This window comes from Zonotrichia leucophrys, chromosome 10 (genome assembly GCF_028769735.1).
Source record: "Zonotrichia leucophrys gambelii isolate GWCS_2022_RI chromosome 10, RI_Zleu_2.0, whole genome shotgun sequence".
Lineage (NCBI taxonomy): Eukaryota > Metazoa > Chordata > Aves > Passeriformes > Passerellidae > Zonotrichia > Zonotrichia leucophrys.
The window spans coordinates 17,817,202-17,833,539 of NC_088180.1; the positions used below are offsets into that span (position 1 = coordinate 17,817,202).

Consider the following 16,338-nt stretch of genomic DNA (forward strand, 5'->3'; position numbering starts at 1 on the left):
CCCCTAACCAGATTTTCTTGCTTGCCCCAGTCTGGCTTCAGCCTTCCAGGCTTTTCCTCCCTCTGCAGCTGCATTTTTCTCATGTAACTTGTGGCAAATGTCTGTGGACACAGGGCTCCTGGGTGTTGACAAAGCACGTGGCCTTGTGCAAGTGACTGCCACCCATGCATGCAGCCCTGGAGCCACTGGACTGTGCAGATGGTTGCTGCAGGAATGTGGTGTGAAAGCATGTGCTGTATGTGTCAGGAGCAACCCCCAAAAGATGGGCATGGGTGTTGGGGCAGCCAGTGGGGGTCAGTGGTGTCCCAAGCTGCCTCCTAGTAATCCTTGTCAGCCCTGCTGCCAGAGGGAGTGGTGCAGGAGGAACACAGATCAAGATGTCACATAAAAAATAATCAGCGGTGACCTACACCAGCTCCTGTTTATGTTTACAAGGGAAAAGGAAAAAACACCTGAGGTGTGCCAAAAATGGCAGAATGTTTATATGGTGGACAGAGAGTGCCCAGTGAGCTGGAAGCTCCTGACCTCTGACATAAACATGAAGATCATCTCTGTTTCCCCTCTGTGAGGAGGACAAGATGTGGGAAAGGTGCTGAGGCAAAGAGCAAGGAATTCATCTTCCCCAGATGGAACCTACCTCCCACCACGGCTGACCCACACTAAGCCAAGCACCAATGCCTTGGCAAGACATCTCCAGTCCCACCAGCTGCTTGCCTATATCCTGGCATCAATTTTTATGGGTCACACTGCTGGGTAGGGAAATGTGCTGTTCTGCAAAAGGAATGAACTGTTATTCCTTACATTATGGAAATGGGATGATAACTCTAACCCAGTTTGGGTGCAGGCATTTCTGCAGGGGATTTTGCAGCCTGCTCAGTATGGCTGTTTTCTCTCTAGCATGTCTCTTTCAAGACAAGCTCTGGAGACGTGTGTGTGGATTTAGGAGCAGGTCTGGGACCTGTGAGTCCATGCAAACCCCAAGTCTCTAGAACAGTTCATTTGCACAGTCTCTCTTGGCTTGACCATCCCTTGCTGTAGCTCTGGCACGTGGCTGACTTTGGAGGGGACAGCGTGAGAAGAGCCCCACATGTTCCCAGTGCCGAGCACCACCGGCTCTGGGAGAGGCTTTCCATCTGCCTGGAGGTGAACAATGGCCCAAGGCATGGGGTGGAGAGGACAAGTCAGGGGCTGCCCCATGCCTGGGGTGGTCTGCAGGGCTGTAGTACCTGTGGCCAGTGACAGGGATGCATCCCTGACCAAACTGCTCCTGTCTTTCTGCCCATCACCAGTGGCTTCAGCTGCCTAAGGCTGCTCCTTCCCATCAGATAACAGATCCACAGCCTCTTGGACTCATTCCCCTCCTGGATTAATGCTGGGGAGCCTACCCAAATCTCATGGGTTTTTTTCCATGGTTTCATCACTGATGTGGAATGCCAAAGCCATAAGGTCTTTATGTGAAAGCTGCCATGCTTAATGCTGCCTCTGACCAGCGCTGAGGCTGGGGCAGTGTCAGAGGAGTGTGACAGCAGATGGTGCCAGCAGCATCTCCCTCCCCACACTCCTTTGTGGTTGTATCCATAACTTTGCTTGTGCTCATCTGTAAATCCAGGGGAAAGCTGGCTAGTAATGCTCATCCTGGCTCTTCATGCCTCCCACCATTTCTAGTACAGCATGGGCAGAGTGGCCATCTCCAAAAGCCAGCTGTACCATGCCAGGGGGATAGCAGGGCTGGAGGGGCTGCTCTCTGAGCTGCCTGTGGAATTTGCAGGCTGTGGGGTGTGCAAAATGCTCTGTGGGGCCCATAAATCCACTTTTGGGCCAAGGCCATGCCTAATTCCCTGCCGGCTGCCCTCGTCCTCCCTCCCTGCGCCCTCCCCACTCCGCCAAAGGGAGCTGACGGTTATTTTCCCCTGCTGCATGTTTCTGGGCTTGCTTCTGTTTACGGAGATGGGAGTTAAAATAACTGATTGATGACTTTGTTCCATCCCAAACACTTTGGGGAAGTTTGCGTGGTTTAGAAGGGAGAGTTGGGAGCTGGGATTTCATTAAGCACTTGGCTCCCGGCGCTTCTCCAGCCATGCTCCAGGGGTGGCTAATGTTGTTTTTTAAATCCTGTTTTGCTGTCCCAGGAGCCGGAGTGGCGATTTCCATGGTTTGTAGGAGAACTTGGAGATGTGGCAGGTCCCTGAGGTTCCCTCTGAGCTCTGAAACACCAGCAAACCTCGCAGCCACCACAATATTGTTTCACTTAAGCCCTCCTCCACCGCTTCATCAGCACAAAATTGCACTCCAGCTGCCTAAAATCTTTGGAAAAGAGCCAAAAAAATGAATTACTGGAATTTGTTTTCATTGTGTGGATGAGGATTTACAGGCTATGACTGGGAGAGAAGGAGTGAGTGGACCTTTTTCCCCTCTGGAAGGATTTGCTTGGGAGCTAAAGCTTCTACTGGGGCTCAGTAGTGCTCAGCTCCATAAACATCATTTATGGAACAGATACAAAAGGCAGCACACAGTGAGGACCCCAGGAGAGCCAGGATCCAGGGAAGGGCTGATTTTAGCTCTGAAGCTCAGGAAGGTTTTTTCTGCAGTGGTGAAAGAGCCAGGAGTGAGGAGACAGTAAGTGCCTGTGCTGGTTGTGGGGTCTGTTCCACAGGGTAAGCCCCCACATATCCGCTGGCACCAGCACAACACAACTGACTCCTGGCATGTAAAAGAGTGCCCTCTGTTCCATGATGCCATCTGTAAAGGAAAAGGGCTTTTCCTAGTGCTTTTGCAGGGCATGTTTGCTGTTGGAGTGCCCAGGGACTGTCACCTTCCACCCTGCTGCACACAAATAGACCCACGTACCCTGGGGAGGGATTCACTGCTCACTGGGATGTCCTGGGCTGCAGAAGGGTCCCACTGGTATTTCTCTCCTATGGCCATGGCCATATCTGCTGTCTCTCCTTCCCATCAGAGCCTGGAGAGGCAGAAACCATGATGCTGTGAGAGCACCAGAAGTGCCTCAATAGTGAATCCCTTTTTAATTAAGTGTCTGAGCTGGGGAAATTAAGATAAAAATACTGACTCATTTAGAAACTCTCTTTGAGATGGAGAAAGCCATTATTTTCAAGCCCTCCATGAATAATGGATATCCCAGAGTCTCCCTGGAGCATTAACTCCTCAGGGACACTTGCAGGGCAGCACCATGGTGTGGGGAACATCCTGCCCACAGATGTGGCAGGGCCTGAGCTATTGCACAACCTCTGATCAGTGATGTAAAAGCGGTTGCAGGATGGGAACAGGCGTGAATGGGAGTGTGGCCAGGTCCAAGCCAGGACAGCACCTCAATGGGGACATTTACACTGCAAAGGAAGGGCAGGAGCAGAGCTCCAACCCACAGTCCACCAGCTGTTTGCTTTAGCTCTGGACAGGGATGGGTGGACAAAGACCATCCTGTGTCAAAGTCCATGTTGATTTGGGTAATTCATTTCTCCTGAAGAAATCCTTGATTTATTGCTCCTGTTTATGGGTATTGGCTTTGGGCTGGGATGCACTCCAGGCTGTGCACCCATGCTGGCATGGGGAGCAGCCTCCCACACATGGGATGGTGATCATGGTCTCATTTGTGCCTTTTCTTCCATATTCTTGCTATAAACCAAGTTGAAGTGGGCAGGTTTGCAGTGATTTACACCAGCAAAACATCAGCCAGTTTTTCCTAAAAACCAGCAAAATCCTGCCTGATCCATGAGTGTGCAGGATCACACACTTGAGGCTTGGTTCTTCCAGTTTGTCTTTATCCTATTTTGCAGGGATTGCACTGGCAGCACATTGGAGAGGTGTAGGCTGTGTAAGTCAGACCAGAGGCAACAGTGATGGCAGTGAAAGTGAAGCTTCGAGTTAAGAATTGTTTTTTAGTGTTTGGATGAGCCTCTACACGGGATGGACAGAAAGAGATGGAGCCGTGAGGGCAGTGGGCACTCCTGGTTGAACCATGTGGGAATTTCTGTCAGGTTAATTTCTGCAGTGGGGCCGTGCCTGGGCTGGGGTAATCGGGGTTGATCCAGCCCCAGGTTTCAGCTCCAGAAGGGTTTGCCAGCATCCCCACTGGCAAAAGAGAGCATGGAAATGCCTCCCCTTCCTGGAGTGCCTGTGGTCATGGGGGCGACCGGAGATGTGAAGTATCTCATGACCTCATGCACGATGCCAAGGACATGCTTGGAAAAGCCGCTCTCTGCCGAGCTAATTGCAGCGCTGCTGGGATTCCCCCTGGAATACGTGGCCAGATCAGCTTTCGCTGCAGGGTAAATGTGTGTTTGCCGGGAGCACACCAGAGGCTTTGGTGGGGCCAAGAGCTGCTGGAGGAAGGCCTGGCAGCTCCTGGTGTGAACACCTTGTCCCATCTGAGACAAAAATTGCAGGGAGCAGATTGCAAACGCAGCATAGGAGATGAGCATTTCTGCAGAGAAACGGCAGGAGCAACTTGAATGCTGGCTCCCAGAAACACCTCCCTGGGAAGCCAAATCTGGATGGGGGGAGATGGCAGCACTGATGCTCATCCTAAGGGACAGTCACTGGCTTCCTGCAGCCCCATAGCTTGGCTCAGAGCAGATTTCTTGAGGGAGGGTAAAAGCAGATTTGGGGAGCAGAAATTATATCCCTCTAGCTCATCAAATTTAGCATTGATGGTATCTCTCCCCACCCAGAAACTGATCCTTTCCTAAAAGCATAGAGAAGGATCATGTGCCTGCATAAAGTTCACCCAGGAGTATCTTTAAGCTTTGAAAACTGCTTGGAGATATGGAGCTCATGAGAAAGAGGAGTCAGGGGAGGTGTTCCCTGCTTTTTGCTCCTTCATGCCCTGTGTAACTGCCAAGGGTCCCACAGGGATGTCAGCTTTCCCCACATCTCACCTCTCCCCCAGTGAAACAAAGGAGAGCAGCTCTTGAATTTGGCCAATGTTTGGGAAGGAGCATCCAAAGGGAGCACCAAAATATGGCCTTGGGACACACAATCCTATTTGAGAGTTTGGAGGGAGGAGGATATTTGGAGCAACACTATGGACAGGTCCCACAAGGTATAAAAAAAGCAGAGGATAAAAGAGGGCACAGAAGGCAAAGGCAAGGAGAGCCACTAAACCCTGTCCAAAAACAAGGGCAAAATTGTTCACTTCCATGGTTAGTCACAACGAAAACATTGGCATTTCATAATTTCTTCCAGCTCAAAAAAAAAAATCCCGTTAGGGCAGTGAGAGCCCTTACTGGGTCAGTGCATGCTGCAGCTGAAGGGGACCCATGGCCCCTCCACTGACCCTGTGGGTGATTTTCTTGCTTTACTGGGGACTGGGGTACCAGGTGAAAGTTCCCAAATAATTTCCTCCCCAAATAAATTCCAGCCTGGACAGGAAAGCAAAGCTGCTGTAGGGAAGCTCAGCTGAGTGGGACAGTGATGCACACACAACACCAGATTTTATCCCTTGGTGGTGAGCAGAAAGGGCTCGGCACCAGATCCCAGCATGTTTCTTCAGGCTTGACCTCAGGATCTGGTCTGAGATGATAAATTCCATCCTCTTTCTTTTCCAGTTTAGAGATGAGGAGAGGGATGTTACTCAGGTTGACATGTCCCTGAGAGCAGCTCGGAGTGGAAAGATGTAAATTTGGGGAATCACTGGGAATGATGCTCTGGGCGTCTGAGCTCAGCAGCATCAGGAGCACCAGCCTGGGGTATTGAAAGGTGGGAATTGCAGCAGGTTTGAGCATGTTTTTCCTGGTACCCCTGTCCCATGGTGTGAAACCCCCAAGAAGGGTTTTTATCAGTGAGGTTTTGATATCCAAAGCTGAATCAGAAACAGAGCATTGTCTCACCAAGAAATGGTGTAAAGGCACAGTTTACCAAGTAATTGAGCCAGGAAGGCAGGACAGATCCCTCCCTCTGCTTTAAACACAGGTTTTTAGGAGGGGGATGGAGTGATCCAGATTATCCCCAGGAGGGGCAGCAATTACCATCCCTCCTTGGCAGGTTCAACAGAGCAGCCAGGGCTGGCTGAGCAGGCAGAATGAGGTGCTGGTTTATCCCTGGTGATCACTGGGCTTTGTGTCTCTGTCTTTTGCTGCAGAGATTTTGGGGAATTTTGGGTGATGCCCTGTTTCAGATCTGTTTGTAACTTACAGCACAGTGGCACCGTGCTAATTTTTATGATGCTGTTATTTAATGAAAAGGCTGAAAATTGGGAGCTTCCCAATCGCTTGACTTGTGAACTTTGGGTAAGAAGAGAAGCTGTTCCAGAGGTGAGCTCATTTCTAACCCCGGGAAATGACTTCATGGACGCTGGTATTTACTCACAAAAACATTGCATGTCAGATGTCCCTGACTAGACTTTCTGTTTCGAGTCCAGTATGAGACAAAAATTTCCTTGGATGAGCTGCTCCTGAGACAATTCAAGGTTTGGAGAAGGAGGAGAAGAATTGCAGGGGGGAAAAAAGAATCCCCAGCATTAAAAACACTCTGAAATCATGAGGTTTTTCTGAATAAAGGGAAGGTTTTGGGCACCCAGCCTGGCAGAAGCACCTGCCTGGAGGGAGGGTGTGGGTGATGAGTCCAGCAAAAGAATCTCCCATCCTCACCCCCCACAACAACCAGCAGCTGGAGTTACTCTCAGAGAGGAAAATACAAGTTTTTCTCTTTGGAAAGCCAAGCCCCCAGCAGTGATTTATCAGAAACAACAGAAGCAAGTTCCCTGCCCTGTGTTTGCTATAGGTTAATGGAAATTATATCCCACACTGCTCTCTCTTGATGAGATAGATCCCAGTATATACAGGGTGTCTGATGGAAAAACACAGCACTTGCATTTTTATTCAAGGTTTGCTCATGCAGAAATTGTCCCTGGGACTGTATCACCCAGTGTGGTTCCTGATTTCTGTTTTTTCCAGCATCCTGGGATGATCCATGTGGATTTGGGGGGATCAGTCCTACTTGGAGATGCTGGGGGAAGCTCTGTCCCCTCATGACCCAGCACTGGACTGCAGCTCTGGGGATGTACTGGGGCAGCATCCCAAGAGGAGGAGATTTCGGGAAGAGCCAAGGTGGGATGTATGGAAACAAGCCCTGCCTGCCAGCACTGTTTCCTAATCCTGGACACCAAAACCCTCTGATCGTTAAACCAGTGTTCAGAGATTCGGCTGAAGGCTGCCATGCAGACAACATCCAAACTGACCTTTGAGGAGATGAGCAAAAGAAAAAAAGAGAGAAAACACAAGGGGGTTACTGTGCAAATGCTGGAGAAAAGCAGTCATTTCAATAAGGGACCCCACCCTTAAAATAAGACTTATTGCTAATGCATGCCCAGGACATTTCTGTGTGATGGTATGCTAAAAAAATCCTCTCCAAACAGGGACTTAAGGCTTTGTTGTGTCATGAGCAAGGCTTACAATTCCCAAGAAAAATCCTGTCCCTCTCTTGCATCATACAGCCAGGGATGGAGAGGACATTTCTAGACAAGAAGGCCATCAGCCAGGATGAAGGACAAACAGGGAATACATTCCTGACTTGCTACTTAATTGCTTTCATGCAGGTGCAAAGGGCTAAATGAAAGGGAAAATAAGGATGAGTGTGTGGGGCCTAATTAATCTCAGCTTTAAGCAGGAGCCTAATGTCAGGAGGAGGTGGCTGCTGGAACAAACAGGCTTCCACCCAACTTCTGTGCAGATTTTGTGCTATTTGTTCCCCAAGGGCCAGGCTCGTTTCCAAGGCACTGGTGGGTGATGCCCCTGTCAGGAAAGGAGGTGATGGGGACAGTCCCATCCTATGTGGCAGGGCTGGTTGGTGCTCGCTGGCAGTGCCAGCAGGGTCTGCTTTCCTCTTTCCCCCTGTATGGAAAGCACTACAGATAAATACAGAGTTGCTTTCTGTGACTCTGAGCAGAGATTCATTCCTGATCCCTTTTGACAGCTCCATGCAGAAGTGATGGAGAGTTTGGGGGATTCCAGGGCAAACTGCAGTGCCTGCAGCATCTCCTGGGTCTCAGGAGCTGGTCCCTCTGCCACACAAGTTGACTCTTAAACCCACAAAGGTTTAAGAGTCAAATTGGAAAAGGGGAAAATATCTTTTCTGTTTGTGCCCAGGAACACTCCTGCCAGCACAGCAGCCTCAGAGATGGTGCAACCACCCTCAGAGCTCAGGCGTTTCCTCCTGAAATAAGTGGGATTAGTTTTAATAATGGAAAACCTATTCCAGAAAGGGAATCTCCTCCTCTTGGGGAACAATGCAGAGCCACCACTGCCAGCCCGGGATCTGCAGGGACCTGTATATCACGTACTCTTTAATTTAATAGCCTGGAAAATGTGAAGGTCTGCCTGCATGTCATTAAAGTCCCAGTGAAACCCCTGGGAGTGTGTTTGCCAGTGCTGGCCCCAGCAGGGCTTGGGGCTGTCCCTCTTTCACCCCCACAGCTCCAGAAGAGCAGGATGTCCTCAGTTTCCCTCCCTGTCCTCACATTGCACTTCATATTTTTTAAGCTCTTTTGAGCTCTTTGTCCCTCCCAAGGTCCTTCCCCTCTCACTGTGTTATGCTGCAAGAAATACAGAAAGAACCAGATGGGAACTGATAGACTGCAGGAAAAAAAGTGTATTCATTAAAATGGCAAAATGAACCACATTTCCCCTTATTAATTCCCTCCTTGCAGCATTTCCAGTCCAAGCATGTACCTGTGATGCTTCCATGGACCCGTGTGGTCCAGGAGCATCCCTGAGGTGCGTGTGCGCGTGTCTGCGAGTTTCTCGGTTGTCTGAGCAACGGGACGTTCATCACTAACTCCCAGGATAATTAACTCATTCTCCTGTATTTATAGCAAACCAGTACAGGGAGTGTTGGCACTTATCCCTGACAGAGCCACGTTTGGCCACAACGTTTTGAATTTTGGCTGTTTCTTGCATTACAGCAGCTTTGTCATCATCCCCGCTGCCTGCTCATTAAGTGGGCAGCTCATTAAGCTGACAAGGGCAGGGCTGATGGTGGCTGCCTGAGCCAGGCTGCCCATGGGTGCCTGCCTCGGTGTGCCCCACTCCTGGTTTGCAGGTGCAGGGAGGGTTTGCAGCAGCATTCCCATCTCCAGATGCCTGCATATGCCTGTGCTAACAGCAGCGTCGCTCCTGGCTTGCCTGCTGGCAAGGGGAGATTTTACTGCTTCAAGGTTTGTTGCAGGGATCTGATGCAAGGAAACGTTGGAGCATCCTGACTCAGCACCGCAGCGGAGGGGGACCCGTGGGAAAGACACGGAGCATCTTCTCTCAGCATCAGGGCATGCGTGTGCCAGGTATGTTCCCGTCAGCTGGGATAAATCCTGACCTGCGCTCGGATTTCTCGTTTCTTCCAGAGAAGCAACTTGGTACTTTTTAGCTGTTCTTTCTTTTTGCTGCTTGTTTGTTCACTTGGTCTTTGGGGAGGGAGGGGTGAAGGAAGCAAGGGGAAAGGGGCTCGGGGTGGGGGGGGGTGTGGTGGGGCTGGAGGAGGGCTCATTGCAGCAAGGTGTTGTTGCAGAACTGGGGAGACAGATTTGATCTCTGCTGTTCCTGTTATTTGTACAAAGGTAAGGAATACTTTATTTTGGAATCAGCAAACAGGAAGGTGCTTGAAACAGTAGGAGATGTGCTGTACCTGCAGCTGGGACTGTAAACAGCTTGTGACCACAGGAGCTGAAAGTGTCTGTGTCCTTAAAACGTGAGCTCTACTCAGGTAAAAAGGGCAATGAAATCAAGCGTGGGGGACAACCACACTGCTCATCACTCCCCTGCCACCCCTGTTGTAGGGAGGGTTCTACCTTTCCCTCCTCCTCCTGCTTTGCCTCCAGAAGGGAAAGGGACAGAGGTGTTGTGCTGGTGCTGCTTGGGTCCTGGGAAGGTCCAGCCTGCTAAATGCCACTGTGATCCTCTCCCAGGAGCCACTGTAGGACTCTGGACAGTGTGGGATGCCCCCTCTCCTGCCTGGTCACCCCTGCTGCTCCTGCCCATGACCCCAGATCTGGCACTTGAAATGGAGGTAGATCATTAAGGTTTAACACACTAATGGGAAGGGTTGTGGGATTTCTAAAAAACAGAGCCCTGCTTACAAACTCCCTTTGGAAGGACAAGTCCTTGAACCGAGCACAGCTGCCCCAGCACAGGCTCAGCCAGCTCTGGTATGACCTATTCCCAGCAGGATGCTGGCAGACAGTGACTGGTTCCATGGTCCTGGCCACCACTCCTGCTTTCCCAGCTGCTCAGCCACCTTGCAAAGAGCTAAAAATATATGTCTGTGTGAGCAGTCACTGTAGCTACAGCAGGGGTGAGCCAGAGAGGGTGGCCAGGCTGGGTCACCGTGGTGGGGGGACACAGTGACTTTGCAAAATGGGCAACACAGAGGGGACAGGCAGGGACAGGGTGGGACAAGACAGAATGGGACAGACTGCTGCTGGTACCTCCAGTGCAGATCCCACCATTTCCCCACTTTTGTTGAAGCTGCAGCACTACACAGCCCCTAAGATGAGGTTTGCTTTGCTGCTTGTGTTTCAGCAGGGGATGAGCGAGGAGCAGCTCCCTGCATCTCCCCACTGCCCCACCACGCAGGAGGACACCAATGTCTCGGCCTCTGCGTTCCCCCAGTACTGGGTGGAGCCCCGGTTCACCCCAGCAGCCAAGGTCCGTGTGATCATCACAGCCATGTTCTTCCTGCTGGCAGCAGGCAGCAATGCAGCCGTGCTGGGCAGCCTGCTGAGGAAGAGGAGGAAATCCCACGTGCAGCCGCTGATCCTCAGCCTGGCACTGGCTGACCTGCTGGTGACAGTGATGGTGATGCCTCTGGATGCAGCATGGAACGTGACAGTGCAGTGGTATGGAGGGGACATCTCCTGCAAGGTCCTCAACTTCCTCAAGCTCTTTGCTATGTACGCTGCTGCCCTGGTACTGGTGGTCATCAGCCTGGACCGGCACGCAGCCATCCTCCATCCCTTCTCCCGTGCTCACCGCCGCAACGGGATGCTGCTCCGTGCTGCCTGGGCTGGCAGCGTGCTCCTGGCTTTGCCCCAGGTAAAGTTCAGTGTCCTCCCCATGGAGTTTGCCTAGGCTGGGGTGGTTTTGGAAAAGGGCTTCTCCATCCCAACATCCCCAACAGTCCATCCCAATCCATGGACTCCACAGGCACCAGAATAAGGCATGAGTTCAGTGCCCAGAGCCTGTCTCCCAGTCTGACACCAGCAGGAAGGTGCTCTCCATGCACAGCCAGCAGCATCTCTAGGATGTGGTGCTCTATTCCAAATTCTTTCTGAGCTTTTATTTGGTTCTCCATTTCAGCTTTTCCTCTTCCACCTGAACACAATCCCAGGAAGGAATTTCACCCAGTGTGTTACTCATGGGAGCTTCCGAGCACACTGGGAGGAAACTGTCTACAACATGTTCACCTTCACCACCCTCTACATCACCCCCCTGAGCGTCATGATCGTCTGCTACATCCGCATCCTTTGGGAGATCAGTAAGCAGCTAAAGGTCAATAAAGGTAAGTAGATCCTAGCCCTTAAATGACTGAACTTCTCTATCCTGGAATTGTTGGGTGTGTCACAACATCCTTTGAAAGCGAAGAAGTTTTGCACAAACCAAGAGGTTTTGCACACTTACTGACCCCAGCCCTTGCTGTCTTCTGCTTCCTGTGGGACATGGACCAGATTATGAGATGGTCTTCCCTCTCTGGCAGAAGTAGAGTCATGGATGGTTATGTTGTTTTGGTTTTCCTCTATCTTCAATTATCTTTTTGACTCTCCTTGGCAGGTTTGACAAGAAATCAAAACGAACACATCTCCAAGGCACGCATGAAGACTCTCAAGATGACCATAGTGATTGTTGCCACCTTCATCATCTGCTGGACCCCTTACTATCTCCTGGGCTTGTGGTACTGGTTCCAGCCAGCCATGATCCAGAAGATGCCAGAGTATGTCAACCACAGCTTCTTCCTCTTTGGCCTGCTGCACACCTGCACTGACCCTATCATTTATGGACTGTACACCCCTTCCTTTCGGGAGGATGTGCAGTTGTGTCTCAGGGGCATTGAAACAGCCATCACCAGGCAAAAGAGACACAAACCCATCTCAGCCTCAGAGAAAAACACCAAGGATGGTGCTGCAAATGCTGGGGTGGCATCAGGGGGCTCCAACGGGACAACTGTCAGCACGGTCTGATGAAGAGATGTACCCACAAGGGGATGGCAAGCACAGCTTTGGGACTGTTTTGTCCTGTAAGACCATTTTGGAGACTGTCATGACAAGGTTCCCTACTCACCTTTAGTGGGTGAGGATTTCTGGCCAGAAACTGAGAATGTGTCATCTTCCTGTACTCAGGGTGAAAAATTTGGGGGTATTTCTGGTCATTCTGCTGTATTCTGGCGGTGGTGTGAGAACTAGAAAAATATCCTTTTTGTATCTGACACATGCTCCAGCCCTGATTCTGGGATCAAGCTTCTCCACACTTCCAGCATCAACCTCTGGGAGGAAATTTACCATCTCCTCTGTGGCCCAGGTCATGTCTCTGGAGTTCTGGTCTTCAAGTGCCCTTTGCACCTACACCCAGCTGTAGAGCTGCATGGATGGTGCCACCCTGAGCCTGCAAAGGTGTGATCACAGGCTTTTACTCTGTTTTCTTCACCCATTGTAGGAAAAGCTCTCTGGAAATTTCAGATCTCCTGACTCAGAACCTGCCTGGTTCTCCCATGGCTGTGTGACAAGCCCTGGGAAAGATCTAAATATCTGGAGGTTGACTAATGCAGGGGCATTCATACCCCAGGCATGGTGGGCAGGGAGGGAGTGCTGTGGGGATGGAGGGACTCAGGCAGGAGTGGTACAAAGAACCACAGCAGGGTGGGGTGAGGTTTCTTCTCTCTTCTGAAGAGAGCCAGAAGGGAAAACAGTCCCTGCTACTGTTTTCTGGTGTGAAGGGGATGGTACAGACAGACAGACACATCATTACACAGCAGCTCTGTGGGGCACAGGGCAAACCAGGAGAGAGAGTATTTGGGGTGATGAGAACCAGACCTGACACTGCCCCTTTCTGTCCCCATGTCCAGAGCTCAAGCTGGCAGGCTGCAGGCCACATGCAGGCCACATTTGCTTTGCCCTAAGCAGCACCAGCCCCTCAGCTCTGCCTCAGCAGAGCAGGTGCAGCCACCCCACGGGTGTGTTTGAGGTGCCCCAATGATGGAAGGGATGGGATGCAGCTGGTAGGGCTCCACCAGCCCCTTTAGTGCCAGATGGAGGTAAATGAGGGCAAGGAGGACTTTTGGAGGGATCAGCTGAGCTGTGGTGAGTAACATGGGTTGTTTGCTTTCTACCATAGTGCCAAAGTTGCTTGTGAAGGCAGAAGTCTCTTCTCTGGGTGTGGGTTGAAGAGATGAGGTTTTTTTCAACTGTGTTGTCCTTTCCAGGTAATTAGAAATAGTAGATTATTTCTTTTTTTCATTCTGTGTTGGTTGTTATTAAATGTGGGGTTTGCTTTTGAAGAGAAATTCAGTTTTAAGCCAGGTGGGTTGTTGTTTTCTTAGTTTAGTTAAAGCTTTGGACAGCTCAGGAGCTCTGGACTTGGCAGGAGGCAGTTTCTTGGCTATTTTTGTGGCCACTGCAGCTTTGAATGAGCATCTGGACTTTATCAGGATGAAAGAGCTTTGTTTTAAAAACAACCCTTGTCTTGCTGTGGTTGCATGTGTAGGGAGCTGGGAGATGTCTTCCCCTCTAGAAAACAAATCTCCTTTGGGCACCGAGGGGGGTTTTTCTCAACCCTGTTTCCAAGAGGTGTTGGCTCCCCATCAGCCAGAAAGGATGTGCATTGGTCTCCCGGTTCACCAGCTAACAAATCATTGAAATTAGAGGGGTGGCAAGCAGTCCTTGCAGGCTGGCTGAGGCTGGGCAATGAGGGCACAGGAAGCCACAATGCTCACAGTGATGCTGAACTGCACTTGGGTATCCAGCCCTTGCCCTTCTGGTACTAATTATTATTTATGCTAAACATGTAGCCCAAGGAGAAAAAAAAAATCAATTAGAACTGCAGGAGCCCAGACCAACTGGTGGGGACAAGCGTGAGCCGTTTAGGAAGCATCCAAACTCCAATGAGATGCATAATCGCAGCTTGGCTTTGCTGGGCTCGTTCTGCTCAAAGTTAATTACCCAATGCTAACAGAGCAGGGGGTGCCTGATGCCAGACTGGCAAAAAAGGCTTCTTGTAAGGTGATGGGAATGGCTTGCAGTAGGGGAAGCTAATTTATTCATCAGACACTCCTTTGGTCTCTTTGTTTGTACTGCTGATGGGAGGCAGACCTTGAAGGTGCGTTAGTTTTCTGGCAAGCCTTGAATAAGTAGGAAAGTGTCTTTAATCTACTGAAAATTGTCTTCATCCACTTTTTGCTGAGTGGGAGAGAACAGATACAACATTGCTCATACACGTCTCCTCTTGCCCAGCAACAGGAGAGCTCAGAGACCTTCTCTGAGGAGCAAGAAATACTTTTTTTCCTTGTGGGAAGGATTTTACACCCCATGGGTACAGTGAAAAGGCAAAAGTGGGTTTGGATTTAGGGGGACTCTGATCTTGCAATAATTTAGATTGGAAAACATCTCTACTCTATGAAGAGTAGGAAAATGGGAATTCTGGCAAGCATATGTACCTTAGTCCTTAGGGGAAGCATGGCACATTCCTTGGGATTCTTGCAGGCACTCCAGTGCTGCTCCTTTTGCCCATCTCTTTCATACCTTCCCTCCTGTTGCTGATGTTCAAAGTGACATCTTGTGGAGTCTGGAGTGTGAGCAAGGTGCCCAAAGTGACAGCTTTTATGAGAGAAGGAAAATGTCACTGGGAACGTGTGCTGCTGAGCCATGTGGCCACTGCATGCAGCAAGGGGGAGCAAGCAGGTGGGCAGCACCTCCCTGGGGAAGCTGGGATCAGTCTGGGTCCTGCCAGAGGTGGGCCAAAGCCCAGGCCTGGTTTGTATATTCCTGCATTTCTGATTCTGCTTTTCTTGTATTTGCTCACACTTTAGAAAGCACAAGATTCTTGCATCGCTTCTTAGGAGCATGAATCCCCAAGTCTCGCTTTTCCCCCAACCCAGGGGTGCTTCTGCTTTCTGTGGTGCTTCCTTCTCTCTCCCCCCACTGCCTCAAACCCTTTGTCTCCAACAGCACCTGCCCTTCTCCTCAGCTGGCTCCTGAGATCTCTGTATATAAATATATATAAAATAGAGAGAGAGAAAATACTTTTTATATTTATTATCTATTTATGCTTGTTGGAGGAAAATTCTCCTGCTTCCTCAAAACCTGCTCATTCCCACCAAGGAAACACCAGTTACCACACTTCTTGCAGTCCCAGGCAGGATCAGATTTGTCTAATTTGGTAACAATTCCCTAATATTCACCACAGTAATGTAATGAACATATTAATAAGAGCAGGTAGCTCTGTATTTTACAACTCCTCGACCTCACCCTGGGCCGCCTGCTTCAAACACAGCGGCCCTTTGTTCGGGAGGAAATTCTGATTCATTCCCTGTTAGTGTTTTTATAGCACTGTGCATGTTCAAAGAGCCACGCAAGTGGCTTAAGAGGCTAACACAAACCTTGGGTTAATTCATAATACTGTTAGTTACTCAGCACAATACCCACATTAATCCAGCTGACTGCCCCTCGCCACGTTGGGAAACACATGCTGAAATCAGCAGGGAGCTCCGAAAACAAGCGTGGGAGTAGGAAATTAAGTATTTTGCCAGGCTGCTAGGTAGGATCTGAGCACCTTAAATGTATTTAAAATATTTTCCCACTGCTGTTGCCTCGCTCCACAGCTGTGGAGCTGAAGCAATGATGAGGCTGTGCCCAGAATCCCTGCAGGCCTGAGCATGAGGAATGGGGCTACAAGCTCTCCAAGGGATACTCCAGACACATCCATCAGCCCCCACCTGAAACCACCTCCTTTTTTGGGGTCTATTCAAACTGATCAAAGCAGAAAAAGCTGGTTTTGTTGTTTTTTTTTTTTTTTCCTTTGATACCTGCTGATTTCATTGCAGAGCTGGATGTGCGTGTCTGCCATGAGCCCCCACAATGCTTGCTCTCTGGGGACATAGCCTGGAACTATTATTACTTCTGCTTACTCTCAGAAACTTTCCTATGCAAAGAAACCCAAAGAAAAGAGTTTTAAATCCCTGCTGTGTTCTTTTCATCTGGTTCAGGAGCTCCCAGGTTTGTGCCTTTCCCTGCAGTGCAGCAGACAGCCATGCCACAACTGCTGCTCAACCTCCTCCTTTTCCAAAGGGCCCCAAACAGCCCATCTGTTCCAAAAGAAGGGGTTTTTTTTCAAACAAACCAGGCTTTTA

The 16,338-nt window shown here is 50.1% G+C and overlaps 1 protein-coding gene across 10 annotated transcripts in view; it reads left to right on the forward strand.

Moving 5' to 3' along the window:
- Positions 1-8,838: 8,838 nt before the first annotated feature.
- LOC135452410 (gonadotropin-releasing hormone II receptor-like) overlaps positions 8,839-16,338 on the forward strand; it is a 42,396-nt gene continuing 34,896 nt past the window's right edge. The window contains exons 1-5 of one of the 10 annotated variants that reach the window (XM_064722427.1): positions 8,839-9,289; positions 9,590-9,708; positions 10,524-11,036; positions 11,301-11,502; positions 11,772-13,571. In XM_064722427.1, coding sequence (XP_064578497.1) covers positions 10,530-11,036; positions 11,301-11,502; positions 11,772-12,178 — 1,116 coding nt within the window. In that variant the 5' untranslated portion in view covers positions 8,839-9,289; positions 9,590-9,708; positions 10,524-10,529 and the 3' untranslated portion in view covers positions 12,179-13,571. The other 9 variants (XM_064722428.1, XM_064722425.1, XM_064722426.1 and 6 more) reach the window with 9 other exon arrangements.